General features: G+C 35.3%; 2 protein-coding genes across 4 annotated transcripts; one reads left to right on the top strand and one right to left on the bottom strand.

Annotated features, from left to right (window-relative positions):
- The first annotated feature begins 1,058 nt into the window (after positions 1 to 1,058).
- Positions 1,059 to 9,428, top strand: LOC121262555 (magnesium/proton exchanger). Of its 3 annotated transcripts, none has more exons than XM_041165074.1 (10): positions 1,059 to 1,103; positions 1,322 to 1,392; positions 1,994 to 2,454; positions 2,826 to 3,001; positions 3,388 to 3,506; positions 3,645 to 3,805; positions 7,333 to 7,466; positions 7,863 to 8,079; positions 8,193 to 8,322; positions 9,068 to 9,428. In XM_041165074.1, the coding sequence occupies exons 3-10, from the start codon at positions 2,061 to 2,063 to the stop codon at positions 9,363 to 9,365; spliced, it is 1,629 nt and encodes a 542-aa protein (XP_041021008.1). In that variant the 5' UTR covers positions 1,059 to 1,103; positions 1,322 to 1,392; positions 1,994 to 2,060; the 3' UTR covers positions 9,366 to 9,428. The 3 variants fall into 3 exon arrangements, with proteins under 3 accessions (XP_041021008.1, XP_041021009.1, XP_041021010.1); XM_041165075.1 differs by having other exon boundaries at positions 1,094 to 1,138; XM_041165076.1 differs by lacking the exon at positions 1,059 to 1,103 and having other exon boundaries at positions 1,152 to 1,392; positions 3,651 to 3,805.
- Positions 9,429 to 10,289: 861 nt separating this feature from the next.
- On the bottom strand, positions 10,290 to 13,298 carry LOC121262592 (blue-light photoreceptor PHR2-like). Its single transcript, XM_041165124.1, has 4 exons — positions 12,161 to 13,298; positions 10,918 to 11,147; positions 10,728 to 10,823; positions 10,290 to 10,542 (listed from the first exon to the last, which is right to left on the bottom strand). Exons 1-4 carry the CDS (start codon positions 13,154 to 13,156, stop codon positions 10,467 to 10,469), a joined length of 1,398 nt encoding a protein of 465 aa, XP_041021058.1. The 5' UTR covers positions 13,157 to 13,298; the 3' UTR covers positions 10,290 to 10,466.
- Between the last annotated feature and the right edge of the window lie 1,330 nt (positions 13,299 to 14,628).

Raw genomic sequence — 14,628 nt, 5'->3', positions numbered from 1 at the left:
AGCAAAACTCAAAAAATTCTCTCTAAGTTTGGAGGTTCTGAAGTGAAACATGTAACGGTGTCTGAAAAATACAGTCAGACTTCGTGTTTTTTTGCATGTTTCTCACTTTAAATGATAAAGGGAAACAGAAAAAACGTGAGAATTATAGGCAAAATTCCAGCCTTACTGAGCATGCATATTCTGAAGGTCTGTCTTTTCATATCAAATCAAACCAAAATGTCCAAGTTTCTTTGTCTCAATCTGACTTTTGATAACAGCTTTGGTATGCCCTTCTCCTTCTCGTTTACGAACGAAAAAAAAAAAAAAAACTCCAACGGGCAACAGCTTTGCATGTTGAAGAATAATTTTAGGTTGTCTGTGAATAAGGTTTAAGTATATTTATAATAAATGAATAATTATTTTTTATAAATCAGTTTTATGAGATAAGTTAAATTTATAAATTTCTTCGTAGCCAAATTTTGAGTCTTGATGAGAAATAAATTAAATAAAAAGAACAAAATTTGGGGTTACTTATAGAACTAAGTATTTAGATTTTCAATCATTTATTAAAAAGAAAAAAAGAGGAGGCTATCTGAATTTTCAATGTATCTCAAAAAATGCTAAGTGACATACTTAATATTATATATTAATCAATAAAGAAATTCACACAAAGCATTTTTATGCCAAGTTAGCAATTTAATAAATAAATAAATAAACTTTAAAAAATGTATATGTTACTTTTTTCTCTCGTTTTTAGGAATATTTTTTTCCTATTTTTTTTCAATTTTTAATGCTGTTTTTGGTATTTTTAATGTCTTTTATTCAAGAAAAACTTTTTAAATACTATTAATAATTTCTTTAAAAACAGTAATATGTTCAAATAGTGAAAACAGTCTATGTATTTAACATTTTTCTTATAATTTTATTTATAATTTTACGTTTAAGATTGATTTGATCAATTTTTTTTTTAATTTAAATTTTAAATTTAAACTTGAAACTTCATCATCTTTAACATATAATTAATACCTGCAAGTGAGTAAAAATTGAAGTAAAATTTTTCATGTAATTATAAAAACATAAAAACAATGGGGTTTTCCATGTGATTCTGGACGTTCCATTCACAGGTTGGTCAACTTTTCTAGCAATCTCGTTTAGGAATGTATGATACAGATACTCATTAACACAGATATTTGTTTTGTTTTCCGTTGTCTTGAAAAATTTGAACAACCGATCGAAAACCATGCATGTCTCTGTCCTGTACAAGGCTTACAATACAGTCTACATTTCCCCAAAATCTCCATTGTCTGCTCCTGGAAACACTCATTTTTTGTTCTTTTTACAGCGTCCGGCAGTTGATTACTCCGCAGGCGACTCTCCGGCTGCCCTTTCATTCACCGTTTAAGACTTTAGGAGGTGTGTACACCAGTCATCTCTTTAATGTTCTTCCCTTTCGATGCTGAATTAATCCTTTTTTTTTTTTTAATCTTTGGAGCTAAAATTGAGATCTACGTGTTTGGTTTCAGTGGAATATCGACTGCGAATTGTGGGTTTTTAAAAATATCTTTTACTGCTTTTGTGTAATTGAGTATCGGGTTTTTAATCTTTTACTGCTTTTAAAAATATCTACTTGTTGATGCACGTAAGTTTCATGTTAAAGATCTAGATTATGCATATTTGGTTTAGTTGAAGAGTTCACTGAGTCAGTAACTTGGGTTATCTATTTATCTGTCAATTTATTCTATGGGAATTGAATTTGGATTGAGATTTCTATTCAAAGAGGTTATATTGAGCCTACTGCTTTCAGCAGTAGCTTCTTAAAGTAGATTTTCTATTTATTAAAAGATTATAAAAACAAAAGAAAATGTAAAACCTTCAACGTAGACTACTCTTTAGTTTGCTCGGTCTGGTATCATCCATGTTGTGGACTACTACTGGTGCTCTATTACTGTTGCCTTGACATTATTTGATGAAGGGTCATTCTTACTGATTTGTAGCTAACCATTTTGTTTTTCAGATCGTCTTATTGTTGTCTTGGGGTCATTGATGTTGCATGCTTGAGCTGCGATTTGGGGCTTCTTTAGATGGCCTCTGCACATAAGCATATCGCGGAAAACATATCTCGTCTTTCCAATATTCTTGAGCTTGAAAAATGTGAAACCTACCTATTATTCCGTTGGGAAACCGACCTTGGGGCTGGTATTAGGACCTTACTGTATTTTCTTGGTCTTGCTTACTGTTTCATTGGGTTGTCAGCTATAACTGCTCGTTTCTTCCGCTCAATGGAAAATGTTGTGAAGCAAACACGGAAAGTTGTAAAGATAGATCCTTCTACTGGCAATGAAATTGTCAGATATGAAAAGGTGTGGAATTACACAATTGCAGACATTGCCCTCCTGGCCTTTGGGACTAGCTTTCCTCAAATATCATTAGCCACTATTGATGCCATAAGAAACATTGGCGAGCTGTACGCAGGAGGTTTGCTATATAAATTTATTTCTTTCCTTTGTAAAAGTAAGAAAATAGTTCTAGAAAACTTATGAAAAAAAAGAAAATAGTTCTAGAATTTATATTGACTTGCTGAACTACACTGTTCTTCAGGTTTTGAAATTTATGCTGCATAATAGACGTCTTATTTTTCTGTACCATATTTCTACGCATCCTTCTTCAGAGTGTGAACAGTCTTTTCACCATGTGATTTATTTCTCTTCCATACTTTTTCAAATTGAATTGCAAAATATTTTCCTCAATTTTGATTTGATATATGTGTAACATTTGTGATGAATACTTTTTATGAATACTTTTTTAGTTCATATCTATGACATTCTTATAATCCCCAAAATTTGTAGGTTTGGGTCCCGGAACGCTTGTTGGCTCTGCTGCATTTGACCTTTTTCCCATCCATGCTGTGTGTGTTGTTGTTCCAAAAGCTGGAGAGTTGAAAAAGATATCTGATATAGGAGTTTGGCTAGTGGAGCTCTTTTGGTCTTTTTGGGCTTATGTTTGGTTATACATAATATTAGAGGTAATTTGAAGTGATGTTCTCCTTCTTTTGCACCATCACGATTTTTTTCCCTGGAGTCAGAACTATGGTTTACAACATAATTCCTTGGATGAATGTTCTCATTTAGACCCTTAATTCTTTTTTATCCGATGGATTGGTTTTAATTCATGGTCCCATGCATTTTTGGGTCAATGGCTATATGTGCATATGCAGTTCCATATATTGATTTCACATATCCCATCATCAAAAGAACTCATAACTAGTGATCTTTGAGTTCATAGCTGGGTTCCTATTTGGAGATGATGATCAATCAGTCTTATTTTGACCACAGACTGTTGAATGGGTATTTATATTAGCTGACACGTGCCAAGAACACTGTAAAGAAAAGGGTTTACATTATGCTGTAGGTATGGACTCCAAATGTGGTTACCCTGTGGGAGGCCTTATTAACGGTACTGCAATTTGGACTACTGCTGACTCATGCTTATGCTCAAGACAAGCGCTGGCCCTACTTGGCTCTTCCTCTGTATGTGCTGTGTCTTTTGATCTACATAGTTTGCAAAACTTGTTTTCCATTTTAGCGTGTATTTCTTTCTATTCTTTCAGATGTATTCAGTGACTACTCTGGTTAGATTTGCGTGTCTGAGATTTTCTGCTTCTCTAGGAAAAGAACTGAGAGGCCAGAGGACTGGGTGCCGGCAGAAGCGACTCCATGCGAATACAATTCCAATGCCTATAATGATCTCTCTGAGATAAACCAAGTTGGTGAAGATGAAATCAGGGGCGTTGTTGATATTTTCTCCATTCATTCAAGAAATGAAACTGGTACCCATCTGTCTCATCCAACTTGGGTAATCTAGAACTTTTGTATTCGTGATACACACACACACACACACACACACACATATTAAATTTTCGGAGGTCTATTTTTATGGGCTTTGAAGATGTGTTAAAAATGAGATTAAGACCTAGAACTAAAGAAAAAGCAAGGCCCAAAACTAGTTCTACTAGGATTGGTCAAAAAGAGTCCAAGAAAGCTGAGAAATCCTAGTTGAACAAGGATTTCCTTCTAGACAGATGTGCCACCTATTTTATAGCTAAGAAACTCTAATATTTAAAACCCCTATTTCTTAAACCCTTTATTAAGTAATAATGACAGTCTTTGTTAATGACATCCCTTTGGTGGTAAGAATGTAACCACTTCCCTTTAAGGATAGAATGCTACATATCATTCATATCATAGCACCAAGATTACAAATTCTGTAAATCAAACACTTAAGCAATCTTTGATAAGAAACTTAACCAATGAGCTAAAACATTACCACCGATAAAAACATAAAGGAAATCTTTCTTTAATGCAAAAAATAAATAAAATAAAATCATAAAGCCTTTGGTGCACTTCTAGCACTTATTAAAAACCCCCTGCTAAGTATTGACTTCGATTCACTTGTCAGAAAAAAAAAAACATTGACTTCAACTCTATCTTCCCTGTCCTGTAGGGTTATTCATCTTCATCTGGACATTTAAAACATAATAAACAAAAGTTAATTGAATACTCGGTAACTAGATACATCATGGAGGATATAACATTATGAACATTTTACCTTTAAAGAACATCATAAAATCTGGTTCCAAACATTTCACACATTCCAAACATTGTTTTATTTCATTCATTAAGTGGCCAAGGCACATTTAAACCTTGTCTCAAGGTTGCCAATCTTAACAATCCCAACACCGTCTCATTGCAGTATGAGTGGGGTCATTGTTGAGATATGGTCATCACTCGTTGCTTGTTTATAGCAATAACACGCAACATAAAACATGTATAAAAACTTGTATTTTCTGACATCATACAAGATACAGAAAAGGGGGCTTCTACAGAACAGGTACCAATTAGTGGCAATATAACTTGCAAACATTAGAAAAAATCATATCATTTATTATTTGCAAACCATAAAGGCAAGGTCGTATCTAATTACCTTATCTCCTAGCTTGCACAAAATATGAATTTTTCCTTCGCAACCTAGGAAAGTACACATTGTCTGTTATTCACACTTGTGTAAGTAGAAACAGATCTGGTTTCCTTTAATGGACCATTGTATTTTCGAAGAAAATAACATTTTTGTTAATGGATGATCACATCACACTTTGTAGTATGATTTGCTTCCTATGAAGTGAGCATTTCACTTCCTTTTATGCAACTTAGTGTGCTGACCCTTTTTTTTTACTTATTCCCAATCCTACCGTGATTGAATATTCTTTAAAAAGATTACTTGTGGCTGCTATCCGTTACTGCAAGGGGCATATGCAGGATTTCCCAGCAAACATGCACTTGGGTGTTTGGTGACTTTTAGTGCCCTCTAGTTGATGGTTTGTGTGTACTCTATCTAGGCTTTAAATTCATTTTAGGGTCTTACGGTCAGGAATATTATGCCTTGACAGTAAGCATTTAGGGTCTTAGAATGTCTTGAAGTCTTTGTGTGTGCATGTGTGGGTATGCATTTGGGCTATGTAGCCGGCCTTGTTCTAGTGGGGTTTTGCCCATTATAACCCCAATATACACCTCAATGCTTAGGAAATTCCACATTCCAAGGATGACTCATTGGGGGCAGGCAATCTACGGTCTTAAATGGGGGCAATCTACGGTCTTAAATTCCTATCACAGCCTCCAAAGAAGGTCCACACGACTGCATCTATTGGGCATTTGCGCTGCAGGACTTTCTGCAGTAGCCAAGTCCCACCCTTAGATAACATATATAAGGGATTATATCACGTAATAATGCATCAAGCTTAAAATCTAAATATCTATGTATGATGTGATGATGAAAACTTGTAGAAATTTAAACTGAAAACACAAAGAATCCATTTTGTTTCATTCTTAGAAATCATGTATAAAACTTCGCAGTCACTAAATTATTCCTTCAATAACCAAACTATCATAGAACCACACTACTAAATCATAACCCTGCCTGAAAAAGTTCTTACCTAAAGTTTTCACAGCTGTGTAATAAGGGAAAATCTAAGAATAGCATCTGTGCACTTGGTTTCCTCTTCTCAATGTTGATCCCTTGTGCTCCCTAGCCGTAGAATTTGATGTTTTGACATAATATAAACAATAAATAACCCATTAGGTCTCAAAAAAAGTAGGCATTTTGAAATTCTTGGGAGGGTGCCTACTAAAACTCACCTTGAGTCAAACTTATAGTTTGCAGTATGAGTGCAGTATCTAGGGATCCTTCAAGGCTTGAAAGAAGATGCTGTCAAGATGTTTAAAATGGTAGACAACACAAGCCTGTGCACTGATTTTACGGGAATTTTATTGAAGATGACATTGGAAACTCAAGGTTGTTTCCTCATCTATGGCTGCATCACATTTGGAAAAGGTTCCCCTATGGTTTCTCCTTGGATTTCTTGACGAAAACTTAGGACAATGTGTGCTGTGAAGGGCACTAGCTTTGGGAATGATTTTCCTTAAATTTTTGGATGATAGTTCTAGGGTTTGGGGGTTTTGTTTGGAGAGTTATTATGGTTGCAAATTCGGGTCATTATTATGGTCAATTTTGGGGAGAAAGCCAGCTCAGTTAGCTGCTGACATTTTGGCAGTTTTTGGATGTCTAAAAGTCTCTAGTCTTTTCAATTATAAAAAGGTAGTAATCCTAGGCTTAAAGTGCTCTGATTTTTGGACTTTAGAAACTCTTTTTCCTTGACTTCAGTTTAGGCAAATCTTTTCTATCATATAAAAATAGACCTACAGCTTCCTAGGGCTTCCAGACAGCTTCTCTTGTCTAATTATTGTCCTAGTTTGGCAAGTTTTTTAATACTTACCTCTATAGCAGGTTTGACCGTTTAATACTACCCTAACTGGGAATAGGATTATCTCCATTTAGAATGAGATGGATAGTATCCATTTACTGTAAATCATGGGCTATTTTAGTCATTTCACAATATGTTGATAACTGAAATGATCAAATTAGCCCATGTTTTATACTCAATGGATACCATATTTCACTTGAAATGGAGAGGATCCTTGTCCCCCTAACTGGCACCTAAATACAATTAAGCATTTACAACGTAATAAAACAGCAATTAATATGGTACCTATTGGCTCCTACAGACATTTAAGACCATCAATCATTGTTTATAAGATATTAGTCAACTTTGTAAGAAAAAATATCCTAAATTAAATCCATAGGGCTCGGGTATGATAAAGAAATACACACCAAATGCTTGGAGGTACTGTAAAGATGGATTGAAGTATAGTGTTCAGTTTTGTTGCATAAACTTATGGGACTTCTTTTCTGGCACTTCTAAATCAAAATTGGGTTTCTCCATCTGAAAGTTTATGCATGCAGGTCTGGTGTACGAAAAAGTTTCTGTCAATGATGGTTCTGCTGAATGCTCCAACAAAGATACTCAAGACAATATCAGTTTAAAAGATTCTCATTTTCTCCAACTTTGGAAACAGCAATTTGAGGATGCACTCATGGTATTGTATTTCAAGCTGTACATGTTAAATGTTTTTTTTTTTTTTTTTTTGTAAGTATATATGTTGAATGCTTTGAAGGAACATCTTAGTTTCAACAGTGTTTCTCTTCTTTTCTCTGGTTCAACAGCATCACTGAAAGTAGTTTTTGGAATGCAACTTCCTTTGAATCATCTCCTTGTTATGTTATAAGAGTGCGTGGTGTCTTACATCTCTGATTTCAAAGTTTAATACCACAACTAATTTTTTTTATGTATATATTTTAAATTTCTGACTAGAGATACAGATCATGCAAATTATTTCAGAATGATTTGCGACCTGGTGCTTCTGTTTAATTATTTTTAACCTTTCAAGTGTAATAATTGATTTCCAGTTAAAAAATTTTGGTTCCTTGAACAGCTGGAAAGAAAAGAATCAAGAAAACTCAACAATGTCTATCTCAGAGTAGCAAGCATGTCCTGGCAGTTACTTCTTGCCCCATGGAGATTTCTGTTTGCTTTTGTGCCTCCCTACCATATTGCTCATGGCTGGATCGCATTTATATGTTCTCTACTTTTCATCAGTGGGATAGCTTATATTGTAACCCAGCTGACAGATCTTATAAGTTGTGTCACAGGTTTTCATCCTTTCTGAAAATAAAATCCCATCTCCCTTTGCATGATCGATAATACATATGACTTTGCCTATGATAAAGCATTTATCCATTTTTATGTTGTTCTCTTTCTTTAGGAATAAATGCATATGTCATAGCATTTACAGCACTAGCAGGTGGAACTTCATGGCCAGATTTAGTGGCAAGCAAGATTGCTGCTGAACGTCAGACTACAGCAGACTCTGCCATTGCAAACATCACTTGCAGGTATTGCTCGAGACATAGTTCCCATTTGGGGCCTTTTTACATATTAAGATCATTAGGTTACTGGCAAGGAGACTTGAATTATTCATGGTTGACAATCAATGGTTACTGGCTAGGTTAGAATTATCTGTGGAATTTCAAATCATTGTCACTACGCATTTCATGAGAATCAATTGATGAAGGAAACTTATACCCCATTTTTCATGAGATCCCGGATAGATGGTAACATGTCTAGTTGAAGCCTATCTTTCTTCCCCCCACCCCCCAAACAAAAATAATAATAATAATTTCTCTGAAACCTCAAGGAAATGAAATGATGTGTATAATGAGGTCAAGTAATTCAATTATCGGCTGAGAGGGGAACTAATCTAGATTGTGGTTGCTCCCATAACATTACTCGTTTATTTTCACAACACATCTCATCTAATCATTACAACTTTTCTAAATTTCCACGTAAAATAAAATAAACAATTCAATTTTTTCAAATCCCAAAATAATAATAATAATAAAAAATATATTCTAATAATATTTTATTCAATTTTCAACTTTTATCACAACTCATGTCATCTCATCTCATCGCATCTGCAAAAACAAACAAGGCTAGGTCAGTGATTTGTCTCTTCTCTTTATATTTTTCTAGGGTCCATAAGTTATAAGCCTTTAAATTCAGAATGCAATTCTCATGTAAAGGCAGTGTATAATTTGTCAGCTACTCAAATTGCTTTTTCTCCCTGTATTCTGTTTGCAGCAATTCAGTTAACATATACGTTGGCATTGGCATTCCTTGGCTTATTGACACAGCATACAACTTTATCGCATATAGAGAACCACTGCGGATCAAGAATGCAGAGGGACTAAGCTTTTCTTTGCTTGTTTTCTTCGCCACTTCTGTAGGGTGTATTGCTGTTTTGGTATATAGGCGTATGACGTTGGGTGCAGAGCTGGGAGGGCCAAGGCTTTGGGCCTGGCTTACCTCTGTGTACTTCATGTTTCTTTGGATTATTTTCGTCGTGTTGTCTTCCCTCAAAGTCTCAGGGATCATATGAGAAGTTACATCAATTTTTTCTTTAATTACAGCATCATTTTTCCCATTGTTACAGTGGGCATCCTAGGTATATGTAAATAAAGCATGGATACCCCAAACAGCATCACGTTAAGACATGCTGTGTCAAAACCAAACAGGCACATGAGCTTCACGTGATGTTGCGTCCCCTACACCACAACTACTGATAAGCGAGTTTCCCTTGATATTGATATTAATGAAGTGTGCAAAAGAATACGTAAAAATGATTCACATAAAATTTTTTACTTAAAAATCTTGCCAAGAAATAGAAATACCAATGCATAAGGGCAAGGAAACAGTTCGAAAGAGGCCCATTAACCGTCAGATGAACTGTATCTGAAATTTTCTCTCTCCAATTGGCTGCCAAAGTGGTGTGACTAATACCCGATGGAGCTGAAAATGGCTTACTTTTAAGAACAGGTCACCGAACTTGCAAAACTCCATAACTAAAATACTGGCATTCAATATCAAGAATTCATAAAACTTATGAGGGGGCGGTGCATGAGACCGGAGTTTATTCTGCAAGAGTGGATCCAAAGGACCCCCTGCCTTGGAGAGATTCCTTGACATAAAAAAAATATATATATATAACAAAAATATGGTTTCCTCCCCCCAAAAAAAGCCACGTCAGCTTGTATTGTTTCTTCCAGCTGTGCTGCTAGTTCTTGCATATGTAAACAAGTGTGTCTAAGGTAGTCTGGTTCAACTTCAATCCATCGGCTAAGTTAAATGTGAGAAGTGAAAACTAAAAGTTACAAAAAATTCACTCACTGATGATTGAACCATCTCTTTCTTTTGAATCTAAAGATGAAAACATAGAATGAGGGGCAGAACCAGAAGGACCTGCAATTCACAAGGGGGCACGTGAAGATCGAAGATGTTTAGAAAGAGCAAAACAAGCCGAATCTAGAAGGCAAAGTTCCCATATTCACCATTTATTTGGCAGCCAAAAAAGTTCAACAAGGACTACAATGACAAGCCTAGCTACTCCAAAAATTTAAAAGCTACATCTTGGAAAATTATAAAGAAGCGCAAGCAACCAACATCTTAGAACAATTTTTCCTTTCCATTTGTATTTTCTTGTTTAAGCTAAGGCACCCGTACAAGCTGTGACTGGAGCAGCTTCAAGATGTTTTGAACTGTATTTCTTGGTAATGAATCTGCAATGAACCGGTGATATAAAACATCAATATGTTTGAGAGAAATTATACAGACATGATCCAACTTTCAATAAAGCCTGCTTGATTTCTAGGGTGACGGAAATATATCATTAATGATCATGTCTTCCTAAAAACATGAGATACTGGTGCTAATGCAAACCAAGCTTTATGATCAGTCTAGTTACCTGAAGAAATCCCTCCACAACAACTCAAACATCAACCAGTTGTTTCCAGTATCAGGTGAGCCACCATCATTCCGGTTTGAGGAAGCAGAAATAGTTCTAGCAATAATATAATATCATAGACAGTGAGTACAGACCTTATTAATTTATAAAATTATGGTGTCATTAAAAAGAAAGGTAGACTGAGGCACACCTGGTAGCTGTTTTCTTCAGCTCATCAAACATTGAGCGGGGAGAGAGGCATCCCATGGCTAGCCATGGAGAAATTTTGCAGGAGAAGTTTGCACCATATATGCTGTCGCTGCTGCCATCACTTTTCCCCTTATGTGGCTGTGCTTGGCATTCAGCGGCAAATTTGTTAAGCCTCTGAAGTGCTTCAGTCTCACCTCCCACCATAGAAGCATTGGCAGCCGGCTTTCCATCCTACAGGACGTAAATGACAGTAACACAAATGAATTATTTTTTCTTGTCAGTATAATAATTATTGAAAAATTAGCAGCAGCATGTCATACATGACAATAATGTCTGCCGTCCATGGAAGCATTCCAAGCAAAAGAATTTACTACATTAAGATAAAAGAAAGTTTTAACAACAGGTCAACATGGACGATGTAATATGCTCGCAAAGAATTATTGGGAGAAAAAGGTTAAGTTTTGAGTTTGATGCAAACTCGCCCAACCCAAACACATACTATACAGGATGACTGTTGCGTCATAGTGGGCAAAGTGCATGTATTATAAGCAGTAAACCCTAATCACAAATACAAGCCAAACTTCAAAATTGAGAACTGCCCCATGTTCGGCCAGTGGGTCCATAGTAAAACTTTGAAATTCAGAAAATAAAGGAGTTGACACTGAATGGAACAAGGCACTAATAAAACAGTGGAGGATATAAGGCCATAGGCCCATAGCAACGAGAGTACCTTGTACTCAGCGACATACAAGCTTTATACTTTAGTGAATAGTTCATTCAAAGAAAGCCTCTCAAATTTCAAATTAATATATTTCCGAGTGTACTTTGTCTGCCCCTTCTAAACCCCATTGCGCAACTAGGTTTCAAAACTAGTTTAGATCCATATCGATTCAAACATCAAAATTAACATGAAAAAAGGAAGCTGCTTTGGATTCCCAGTGTATGTAATCACTCTTTTGCAAAGATAGTTCCCATTATATCCTGCTTAAACATTTATCCATGTCCACTTAATTCACAGAATCCACATTGAAAAAAACACAAACAAACAGAAAGAATGTTATCAAAAAAGTTCCGAAGAATTATTTATCTCATTGCCTGTGCACCCCGGGATTAGTCGGGACACCCGGTGCCAAATAAAATTAAAAAAAAAAAAGGTTCAAAAGAAATTACTCCATAATGTTAAAACATGAATATTTACAGCAACCAAAACATAGATTACATAAAAAAGAAACGAAAGTGCAAACCTGAGCCATTGTCGCAGATGGGTTAAGACCCAAATCCACCAATGATGGAATATCCCCAGGCTCTACATCACCCCGAGCCGGCAGCCCCTTTACTTGATCCAATGCCTCAATCGTTTTTCTCACCTCCAGTCCCTGCACTTTCTCTCTAAAACCACCGTAATTAGCTGGCATATCCTCCAGCTTAAACGGCAAATCGTCAAGGTGGTATAAAGTACTCCCCCAGAAGTACTTAACCTCCACATTCTCCTCCTTCATCGCAGCCTCAATCCTCCCCTCCGCCTTAACCTCATCGTGCGAAACCTCTCTATGCGCATACACCGCGTCAGCACCTACCTCCTTGGCCAATTCGACCAAAACTGTCTCAGGCTTTCCAATCCTCACCATCAGATCCGAACCTTTTGCCTGGAGATTCTTCCTGAGGTCAGAGACCGATTCGATCAAAAATGTGGCGCGATACGGCCCGGTCTTGTCGAACCCAGAAGAGGATTTTCCGTAATCTCTCGGGTCGAAGCAGTATACGGGTAAGACCGACATGGACTCGTTGTTCGCGGTGTTGAGGCATTCGTTGTCGTGGACGCGAAGATCATTGCGGAACCAAACGATGGCAGCTCGTCGAAGTCCAGCTCCATTGGAAGGATCAAAGGGGCGGCGAGGACCAAGAGAGAGAGGGTTTTGGAGAGGATTGGCCGAGACTGTGGACTTGAATGAGAGTCTGGAGGGAGAGGGAGAGTTGGTGGTGGCGGTGAGAGAGAGGTGAGAAAGGGAGGAGGCTTGGGTAGGAACCTTGACCTTGCTTGGTTGGTGGGAAAACAAGGAGTAAATTTTGGGTTGAAGAGAGAACGGTGTGGGGAGGATTGTATTGAGAGAAAGAGATAGTGACGCAGTGGCAAATGGGGCTGAAGTGGTCTGGTCTTTGGAGGGTACAATCGCCAGTGGGTTTTGTTCTTCAGAGGATTTCATTTCTGGATTTTCATGGATTTGGGTGTTGGGATCCATTGGAGAAGATAGCTTACCTTGCAGATAAGGGAAGATGTCTCCTCCTCTCCTCTGGTCTGGTTTGCTCCCTTTTTTTTTTTGTGTGGTGGTGGTGGTGTTGTGTCTGTGTTAAGTGGGAGGTTGTCCAGTCTTTACGAGTAGGGTTTTAAAGCAAATTACTTGCAGAAGTTGTTTTGTCCCAACCAGCGGCTGCTTCACCTAACATTTGTTTTTTTTTTTTTCACTAAACTTTCAAGTTTCAATTATCTTTAGCCGTCTCATAACTTATTTTTAAAATATATTTTGTGGTTGGTAGATTCAAGTCAAAGTATGTAACTATTTTTTTTTTTTTTTTTTAAGTTGGTATGATATGATATTTTTATAAATAATTATAGCACTCACATCAGACTTCTTATTTTATTCTAATAATATTTAAAATTTAAAATTTATCTTTTAAATCAAATTATATCTTATATGTATTTTATTAGATACACTCTACACACTAACTTGAAAATAAAATTTTTTTTTTATAATATATAGGCATGTAAAACTAAAAACTAAAAAAAAAAACTCATATTGGATTATGTAAATATTAGCTAAACTAGTCTAGTTTTTAACTTCATCCATGCAAATTTGTTGGATACTGAAACTTATGTAAATGAGTATTTTATTCTTATATTCTTTAATTACTATAACTTTATAGCTTATAGTTATAAGATTATGGTAATTTTGTAACTATAATTTTAGCTTATAGTTTTAAGACTTATAACTTAAATAATAAGTTCTACTATTAAAAAGTTATTTACTGTTTAGAAACAAATTAAAAAGTAAGCATATTATATTTGTTTAAAAACAAATTAAAAAAGTGTTTTATGAGACAAAAATGACAATTTTTTTTTTAAAGATTACGATCATATCCTTAAAAATTTAAAAGTTGTATGGATATTTTCGCTCATTGATAGTTTTTTAAAATTTAAACTACATTCTAAATTATACGGAAAAATACGTTTGAGAAAAAGTATTAAAATTGATAATTTTTCTCAAATGATTCTGATACTTTTCCTTAAACGTAAATTTTAGTTTATTTGAGATTAAAAAGACTTTAGTATGTAATACTCAAACAACTTAATTTTTCTATTAAAAAACTTTTAAAGTTATTTAAGAACTTTTTAGCACTTCAAACGCAACCCCAAACAAACACTACATCTAATGATCAATGCACTGATGCAATGCACTCAAGAACTTCATATAAACCATATAAGAGTAAATACTCTCAAATGAAATTCTAGGAAATGTTTGAAAAATAATATGTAAGACAATGAAAACTTATTGTTTAATGAAAACTATCAATATTTAAAAATGTGTGATGTATAGGAAATATATTACATAAATTAGCCAAGATCACATTTTAGTTAAATTTTAGCTACAAATTTGGAGAAACCAATGCTAATATTAAAAAGATAATTATACCATATGATTAATGCAATAAAGAG

Source organism: Juglans microcarpa x Juglans regia, chromosome 4S (genome assembly GCF_004785595.1).
Source record: "Juglans microcarpa x Juglans regia isolate MS1-56 chromosome 4S, Jm3101_v1.0, whole genome shotgun sequence".
Classification (NCBI taxonomy): domain Eukaryota; kingdom Viridiplantae; phylum Streptophyta; class Magnoliopsida; order Fagales; family Juglandaceae; genus Juglans; species Juglans microcarpa x Juglans regia.
This window is presented reverse-complemented; position numbering and strand designations above follow the sequence as displayed.

Bases quoted from the DNA above. Each gene is read 5' to 3' on its own strand.
- LOC121262592 (XM_041165124.1), bottom strand. From the start codon at position 13,156: ATGGATCCCAACACCCAAATCCATGAAAATCCAGAAATGAAATCCTCT. The intron at 11,148-12,160 runs GTTTGCACTTTC...TACGTCCTGTAG, and splicing joins CATCTGCGACAATGGCTCAG to GATGGAAAGCCGGCTGCCAA. The intron at 10,543-10,727 runs GTAACTAGACTG...GGTTCATTGCAG, and splicing joins TTGTGGAGGGATTTCTTCAG to ATTCATTACCAAGAAATACA.
- LOC121262555 (XM_041165074.1), top strand. From the start codon at position 2,061: ATGGCCTCTGCACATAAGCATATCGCGGAAAACATATCTCGTCTTTCC. The intron at 3,002-3,387 runs GTAATTTGAAGT...ATTATGCTGTAG, and splicing joins GGTTATACATAATATTAGAG to GTATGGACTCCAAATGTGGT. The intron at 7,467-7,862 runs GTATTGTATTTC...TTCCTTGAACAG, and splicing joins AATTTGAGGATGCACTCATG to CTGGAAAGAAAAGAATCAAG.